This window comes from Hipposideros armiger, unplaced genomic scaffold, assembly GCF_001890085.2.
Source record: "Hipposideros armiger isolate ML-2016 unplaced genomic scaffold, ASM189008v1 scaffold_10, whole genome shotgun sequence".
Classification (NCBI taxonomy): Eukaryota; Metazoa; Chordata; class Mammalia; order Chiroptera; family Hipposideridae; genus Hipposideros; species Hipposideros armiger.
In genome coordinates, this window is record NW_017731360.1 from 5,036,416 (window position 1) to 5,045,369 (window position 8,954).

General features: G+C 46.2%; 1 protein-coding gene across 1 annotated transcript in view; it reads left to right on the top strand.

Moving 5' to 3' along the window:
• CSMD2 (CUB and Sushi multiple domains 2) overlaps nucleotides 1-8,954 on the top strand; it is a 634,343-nt gene that overhangs the window by 212,246 nt on the left and 413,143 nt on the right. Inside the window, exon 5 of the mRNA XM_019657596.1 lies at nucleotides 6,150-6,357. Within this exon, the coding sequence (XP_019513141.1) occupies nucleotides 6,150-6,357 (208 nt within the window). The remainder of the gene's footprint in view (nucleotides 1-6,149; nucleotides 6,358-8,954) is intronic.

An 8,954-nucleotide genomic window follows, 5' to 3' on the forward strand; every position in this document is an offset into this window, starting at 1 on the left:
TGCTATACTTTATATCCCAATGACTATTTTTTTTAATTACCAATTTGCACCCCTTAATTCCTTCCCCCCTTCACTCATCCTTCCATCAGGCAACCATCAAAATGTTCTCTGTGTCTATGAATTTGTTTCATTTTTGTTTATTTATTTTGGTTTTGAGACTGCACAAAACCAAATGAAATCATATGGTATTTGTCTTTCTCTGTCTGATTTATTTCATTCAGTATATCCTCTAGGTCCATCCATGTTGTTGCAGATGGCAAGATTTCATTCATTTTAATGGCTAAGTAATACTCCATTGTACATAAGTACTACTACTTTATCCATTCATCTATTAATGGACACTTAGATTGTTTCCATATCTTAGCTATTGTAAATAATGCAGCAGTGAACATATGGATGCATATGTCTTTTTGAATTAGTGTTTAGAGTCTTTGGATAAATACCCAGAAGCGAAATTACTGGATCATTTTTTGTCTCTTGTTAGAGCCTTTGTATTAAAGTCTATTTTGTATGGTATGAGTATTGCTACCCCAGCTTTTTATTTTCATTTTCATTTTAATGAAATACCTTTTTCCATCTCTTTACTTTTTACTGTGTGTGTCTTTCGATCTAACATGAGTCTCTTGTAGGCAGTGTATGTAAGGGTCTTGTTTTCTTATCCATTTAGACACCTTATATATTTTGATTGGGACATTTAATCCATTTACATTTACAGTAATTTTTGATAGATATGTAGATATTGCCATTTTATTCATATTTTTTATCTTTTTCTTCTTCTTAAAGAAGTCCCTCTAACGTTTCTTGTAATACTGGTTTCGTGTTGATGAACTCCTTTAGGTTTTTCTTGTCTAGGAAGCTCTTTTTCTGTCTTTTGATTCTAAATGATAACTTTGCTGGGTAGAGTAATCTCGGTGGTAGGTCCTTGCTTTCCATCACTTTGAATATTTTGTGCCAATCCTTCTGGCCCTCAAAGGTTTCTGTTGAGAAATCAGTTGACGGTCTTATGGGAGCTCCTTTGTAGGTAACTAACTGCCTTTCTCCTACCACTTTTAAGATTCTCTCTTTGTCTTTAACCTTTGGCCTTTTAATTATGATGTGTCTTGGTGTTGGCCTCTTTGGGTTCATCTTGTTTGGGACTCTCTGTGCTTCCTGGGTTTGTATATCTATTTCCTTCGCCAGGTTAGGGAAATTTTTTGTCATTGTTTCTTCAAATAGGTTTCAATTCCTTGCTCTCTCTCTCTTCTCCTTCTGGAACCCCATATGATGCAAATATTGGTATGCTTGATGTTGTCCCAGAGGCCTCTTAAACCATCTTCATTATTTTTGGATTCTATTTTTCTTTTTGCTGTTGTGATTAGGTGTTTTCTGCTACCTTATCTTCCAAATTGCTGATTCGACCCTCTGCTTCGTCTAATCTGTTGTTGATTCCATCTAATGTATTCTTCATTTCAGATATTATATTCTTCATTTCTGACTAGTTCCCTTTTATGTTTTCTAGCTCTATTTTTATGTTTCCTATGTGTTTATTGAGGTTCTTACTGAGAGCATTAAGCATCCTTATAACCAGTGTTATGAACTGTGTATCTGGTAGATTGCCTTGTCTCCATTTTATTTAGTTCCTTTTCTGGACCTTTGTTCTGTTCTTTCATTTGGTACATGTTTGTCTCCTCATTTTGTCCACCTCCCTGTTTTTTCCATGTGCGTATAATGTAGGGCTGCTGTTTCCCAGTCTTAATGGGGTGGCCTTATGCAGTAGGTGTCCTGTGGAGCCCAGTGGCGCAGTTTCCCTGGTCACCTGAGCAGGGTGCTCCAGGTGTGTCCCTTGCATGTGTTGTGTGTGCCCTCCTAGTGTAGTTGAGCCTTGATTGCTGTTTACATGTCCGTGGGAGTGATTGACCCTGATACTGATTGGTTGTGGAGACTGGCTGTGACTATAGTAGAGGAGCTTGTGCAGAAGCTGGCTCTATTGAGCAGGATTCGCTTTAGCAGGGCTCTGGTGCCTGCTGAGTCTGTCCTTTGGGTGTGTTGTATGTGGACCTGGTTGGGTGGTGCTCTGGTGTGATCTGAAGCTGGCCACTGGGTGTGTTGGTTCTAGGGCCTCTTGAGAGATGCTCTAGTGCAGGCTAAGCTCAGACACTGTCTCTGCCTTGCTCAAGGCCACTTGGTATGAACTACAAAGTGATCTGCAGATGATTGCCACTTGTGCTGGGCTTAGAGGTGCCTGGGAGAGGCTAAGCTGTGAAGCTGGGAACTAACGGTAGCCTCTGTTAGTGCTGGGCTTGCGGCTACTTAGCACGAGGTATGGGGTATGCCAAGGCCAGATGCTGCTTGTTTGGGGTTTGTGAACCTTTGAGAGATTTTAGGAAAGTCCACAGCATAAGCCAAGATAGGCTGTTTGTATGGAAAATCCACTGGAAATGGGTGGGGCCAGGTCTCAGGGAATCACCTGGGTGGGATGAAGTATGTTAGCTAGGTTAAGGAAGACTCAGATATGGCTCCTGCCTGAGTGTGCAGATCGGATGGGGTGGCGGGAGGGTTCAACAAAGCAACAGTGTGTTCTGCCAGCACTTCTGTCTGGGAGAAAGCTGCCCCTCCAACCCTCACTCTGAAGCCAGACAATTCATTTTCTCCCTGTATGTCCCTGGTGCCTTTCCACCTGCTGCCCCAGTGCTTACGCTCAGAGCAGTGAGTCCATCAGTTTGTAAGTCTCTGCACAGGCCCTGTAAGAGGAGCGTCTGGGACTCCAGAGCCTGTAGTCTCACCCAGCCACAATCTCTGCTGGTTTTCACAGCCAGAAATTGTGGGGACTTCTCTTTTCGTCACTGGAACCAGAATCATGGGTTGGGGAGCCGGGTGTTGGGGTGGGACCCCTCACTCCTCAAGAGAGACCTTCCCAGCTGAAATACCCCTCCCAACTTTTAACCGCTATATGTGGGTATGGGACCAGCCATTTCCATGTCTCCGGCCCTCCTACCAGTCTTGAGGTGTCTTCTTCTCTATGTCCTTAGTTGTGGGGCTTCTGTTCAACTAGACTTCAGGTGGTTCTCAATGATGGTTGCTCTGAAGTTTAGTTGTAATTTTCAGGTGGTTGTGGGAGGAAGCAATCACAGCATCTACCAGTTCAGTTACTCTGCCATTTTGACCGTGGCAAATGCATGTTTTGAGAGTAGGAAATTTTGTTTGTTTTATTTATACATGGATCCCGAGCACCTAGAACAGAACTTGACATTTGTTGAATGAATGAGTGAGTGAATGAATGAATGAATGAGTGAAGCCTACAAATGTTGCCTCCTCTGTGAAGCCTTCCCTCAGTCCCGTGTGTTATCACTGTCTTGACTCCTCAGTTTTAACAATTCTGGGGAGCCGCTGCATGTTTGCCTGATGCCCGACTCTGAGAAGCCTTGGGGACAAGGATGAAATCAAGTTTTTCTTAATGCAGTACTGGCCCTAGCCCAGCGTTGGGCACATAGTAGGAGGTGCTCAGTTAATGAGTGTAGGAGGAAAACATTCATGAGCACCTACTGAGTGAGGCCCCTTCATGACTGTACTCATATGTACTTAACAGTGGCATTTAGAAATGGGCTCATTCTTTTGAAACAGACCTTGACCCTGTAGAATGACATCAAGAAGAATAATTCAAGGCTACCTAATAAATTCACTTTTATCTCCATCCCACACTACTCCTGTATATCGAACTATCATCTCAATCTCTCTACCAATATGCCCCCTACCCCCCCCACACACACACACACACCCAGCCCTGGTGTCCAAAACTGCACCTCTTGTGGCCTGCCACACCACAAGGTGCTCCCCTCCTGGGTCCCCTGCCACAGGAAATAGCACCTTTCATCCAGCCATCTACCCATCCACTTTCATGACAGAAACCCAGAATTCATCCCTCCCAGCTGCTAAGTCCTGCGGATTCGAATTCCTAAATATCTCTCAAATAAGTCTTCTCACACCCTCCCCCATGGCCCAGCTCAGATCTCATCTGGCCTCAGCTGGACTGAGGTAACTATGGCCTGCCCAAAGCACCCTGCCTGCTCCCCCCATTTAGACCTCCTCTGTGCCACAGCCACAGTAATCCTTCTAAAATGCAAACTTAATCATATTTCTTCACTGTCTTTGATCCTCAAGATGAAGCGGAAGGAAAAGGAGAACATAGCACTAGCTGGGCATCTATAGTCACTGGCTAGTGCCAGGTACATTAATTCTCCCGTTTAGTTCTCACAACAAACCACTGTGCAGAGAAGCAAAATGAGTCCTAGGGAAACAAATCGCCCAAGGTCACATGGCTGGGAAATTGTGGCGCCTGAATTCAAATCTAAATCTTTGACCTTAAAATCCATTTTCTTTCCAGTATATTCCTCTGCTTTCAAATGCTTCTGGCGCAGTGTTCTTTGTCACTTAGCTCCTTCTACCTTTTTAGTGCCAGGACCCATTTTCCCTCTCTATGTACTCTCTGATAAGCTATCTAGAGCTACTTATCTTAGAGTATACCTTATGCTTTCATGCTTCTGTCCTTATGATATTTGGTGATCTCGTAAATGCCTTTTCCTTCTCGATCTAGTGAACTCCTATTCATCCTTCAAAACCCAACTCTAATGGCACCTTCTCTGTTAAGCTTTCCCAAATTGACTTACCCAAGCAAAGGAATTGTTTCTTTACCTATGTCCTCAAACAGTGAAATATACTCCTGGGAGACAGCAGAGTATATTGGTTAAGAGCATAGGCCCTGGAATCAGACTGTAGGGCTTAGAATTCTAGCTCCTTTCATTACTGTGAGCTGTGTCACCTTTGCAAATAACTGAATCTCTTTGTGCCTTGGTTTCCTTACCTGTAAAATGGGAATGATAGTTCATAGGGCCATAGTAAGGATCAAGTAAAATATGTGGAGTAGTTAGACTAGTGCCTGCTACAGTATAAGTGCTCAATAAGTCTTAGGTTTTATTATTGTGACTCTGCTGCCTCTGATACACATTTGAACCCGGATGTTGCATTTTGCCTTTCTTTATGATTTAGTCCATATCTCTAATATAGCATGTGCTAACTGTATTATAATCACTTACTTGCATGCAAGCTCCAGGGGGGCAGGTGACCCAGCTGGTAAGCAGCAGGGGAAGGATTCACACTGAGGTTTGCAATAATTCAAAAGCCAGCGCTCTTAACTATTACATGTCAGAGCTTGTTCCGCGAATCCCTTTTTCTGAATATCAAGTCTCAGCTGGGAGCAGCGAGACCGTACCAGGTTATGCCGCAGGAATGAGTAAAACATGGCCCCCGCCCTTGGGGACTCCCAGCAGAGCTCAGAACCTAGAGTGGAAGACAGATATGTGAACAGGTCATTCAAACAGTGCGATGCGCTGAGTCTGAAGTCGGACACATTGCTGCGGGAACACCGAGGAGAGCAGCACTAAATGCTTGGGAAAGAAGGCTTTACCAAGAGGTGGCACTGGAGTTGGGTCTCCAAGCAGGAGAAGAGCTGCCGTGGACAGAGGCCATCCTGGGCAGACTGAATGGTATGAGCGAAGGGCAGGAGGCCTGAACATGTGCAGCACTAAAACAGAGCTGGCCTGAGGACGAGGGGCAGGAGGAAAGATGGCAGAGGGCCGGCCAGGCTGTGACGGGCCTGGAATGTACTTTGAGTTTTGCCCCAGGGGGTAGGGTTGAGTTTTTGTTCTGTTCCATCACACCTGAGGTTTACTAAGACCTGATGGAAAGAAATATCCTATTCACCACAGTTGTGACCATGGAATTGAATGGGGCAGCTGACTTCTCCATGCCTCCTTGTCCTCACGGAGCTGTGTGGCGTAGTCGTTAAGGATGCGCTCTGGAGGGCATAGTTCCCATCCCTGCTCATTGGCTGTGTGACTGCAGGCAAGTTCCTTAACCTCCCTGTGCCTTGGTTTCTTCATCTGTTCAGTGGGAACGATGATATCTAAAATTCTCACGACAGGGCCTGGCATGTGGTAAGGGCTATGGAAGAGTTTGTAGCATCATTCTTAGTCCAATTCAGACTAGGATCTTGGCCTGTCCTGTGTGTATCAGGTTTCAAGACCCTCTCTACTTCTCACGGTGAAGGGCTCAGTGAAGTCCCAGGGCCTGCGAACAGGACCAACTCACCGGAGCCTCTTGTCTCTCGCCCACAGCGGACGATGCCTGTGGTGGGACCCTGCGGGGCCAGAGCGGCATCATCTCCAGCCCCCACTTCCCGTTGGAGTATCATAACAACGCTGACTGCACATGGACCATCCTGGCCGAGCTGGGAGACACCATCGCTCTGGTCTTCATTGACTTCCAGCTGGAGGACGGTTACGACTTTCTGGAAGTCACGGGGACCGAAGGCTCCTCCCTCTGGTAAGCACCATCCCCACCCCCTCTCCCGTCGTGTACAGCTGTGGCTTAGGGGGTTGCAGTCTCCCTTGCGCCTGGACCTGCAGCCGAAGGCCTCTTGGTCACTTCTACACCCACTGTTGGAGTTTTCCTCTCATCATAATGAGACATCACTGTATATTTTTAGAGCCGGGGTAAATGTTTACACTGATTTTGGTATCTGATTTGAAGCATGTCCTTACTGAAAAATGTCATGATCAGTCTTGGTTGAGTAACTTGCATGAAGACTAAAAATATTCTGGTCTCAGGACATGGACAGGGTCTCAGTGAAATTATCTGAAATAATTGTTCCATTTCTGGAAGACATATTCATAGTATCCAACAAAGGGAATAGAACCTTAAATGGCAACTGCTTTCGCACTCCTGGGCCCCGAGCCAGGGAAGGTATTACGTCTGGGTTTCTGAAGGGAGGGATAAGCTTGCTCCCCGTCGTTCTGGCTTTACCAAAAAGTGCGGGCGTTTCTGGGGTGTGCTCTGCCCACATTGACGGGCTCAGGAGGAGAGGGATGATGGAGACGTACCGGCCTCAATTGCTGGTCATCTTCCAGACTTGGACCTGCGGGACATGTCCACTCTGAGGTTGGCTTCAGGACGTGTCCAGCTTCCTGTATGGGTGACAAGCCTTGAGAGTGGCCGTGTGGCGTTTCCAATGCCCTCTCATATTGTCCTTGTGGTTGTGTTATCAGGGCAGCAGGGGGACCTGTGCCAGCACATCAGGAGCCAGTAGAAGGGTGTGTCCAGAGTGCTTCAGGCCAGATGTGCATCTTTGCAGCCTTGGTGGCGGCCCAGTGCCCGGGGAAGGCAGGGCGCGGTGCCTGCGGATGAGGGCAGAAGAGGCGCCATAAGGCTCTGAGTGAAGCAGAAAATGGGTGACCGCTAGAGGCGGGGAAGGACAGTGCCTAGGAAAGCACGGTGGCCAGCGGGGCTGAGGAAGGAACCAGGAGGCGGGGCAGGGGCTCTGAACACCTCTTATTCCAGGTGTGCTGTGAGAGAAACACCCGCTGAGTAAGACATGGTCATTGGAGGGTGAGAAAATCAGACAAGCCCGCAGGAGGAGGGAGCCAAGTGTGACTATTTGGAAAGGATAAAGTGGGAATGGACTGGCTCCTCCAAAATGCAGACGCTGAGATTTGGAGACCCATATAGTCTGGAGAACTCACCTGGTACCGTAGAAGGCAAACCGACCTGGGAGTCAGAAGACCTTGGTGTCGTAAGTTGTCTGTTAACTTGGCCAGGTCATTTACGACCCCGGATGGGGTGTTGAGAGAAGCGCATGTGAGCCGGAGAGTTAAACTGCTGTACGGAGGTTGACGTTCTAGTCTGTGGGCAACGGCTGGACACTTGGAGCTGGGAGTTGGGTTGAAAAGTCTAGGTGATCCTTCACTGAACTGGAGCCCCAGTGACCGGCCCAGCCTGAAGACCCTGTCCCCTGCCTCTTTTTGTAAAATACCTATGTTTCTAATGATAAATGTAATACATATGCACCTTATAGAAAACATGAAAAGTACAAAAAGTTATAGAGAAATGAATAACAGGTATTAAACTTTGGTTGTATTCCCCTTTGGCTTTTTGTTTGCCTAGATCAAGCTCGCTGGCTACTTATATGTATATTTTTAGTATTGCAAAATTAGATTCTTAACATGCCTGTAGTTATGTATTTTTAATTTAGCATTAGATCATGAAAACTTTTCAATATCATTACAGATGCCTCCAAAATATAATAGGTGTGATAATAGTATCATTTATTATCAACATGTGGCAGGCTAGTTCTAAGCTCTTAGAGCTCTAAGTTCATTTCATCTTTATAAAACATCTGTGAAGTAGGTAGCATAGTTTTCCTCCTTTTACAGATGAGGCAAATGAGGCCCAGAGAGGTTGTGCGACATGCGTGAAGTCACACAGCTAGTAAGGAGAAGAGCTGGGATTCAATCCCAGGTTAGTCGGCCTCGAAAGCCCATCTTCTTAACCATGACAGCATGGGAGGATTGCCGTGGCTGTGTGGCATCCCGTGTCAGAATGTGCAGACTTCCCTCGTCAGATCTCTTGTTAGGTTATTCCCAAATTTTGACTTCCGTCAACAGACGCCAAGATGAATATCCCTGCCAGCTCCCTCTTCCGGTCTCAGGGCCTCTTCGACTCGCTTGTTTATCCGTGGGCCAAATGGTCTCCCACGGCTTCTGCTCCCCAGGTGCGGGTGTATGCGTTGTCCAAACTTCTGGAGTGAAACAAATCTGAAAGAGTATTCCTTTTCCTATTAAGTCACTCAGTGGGGAAGGAATTAAGCAGAGGAAATCGTTAGGGGAGTCATTCAGGACTCTTTGCTATACGATTAAATTATAATTATTTACAGGGTTGGTGTCACCACTGCCAGGCAGTGTGCATTTCTTGTTCTATTTTATCCTTGCATGGCAATTACGGGTAAACAAATCTGGAGGCACAGGACGTAGGTGCAAAGCCCCCGTGCTCTCCCCTGCCCGTTCTTGTACGGATCCCTGGGTTCTTGTGAAAATGCGATGCTGCTGGTTTACGAGTATACTGCTTTTATCAGCTTACATGAAGGC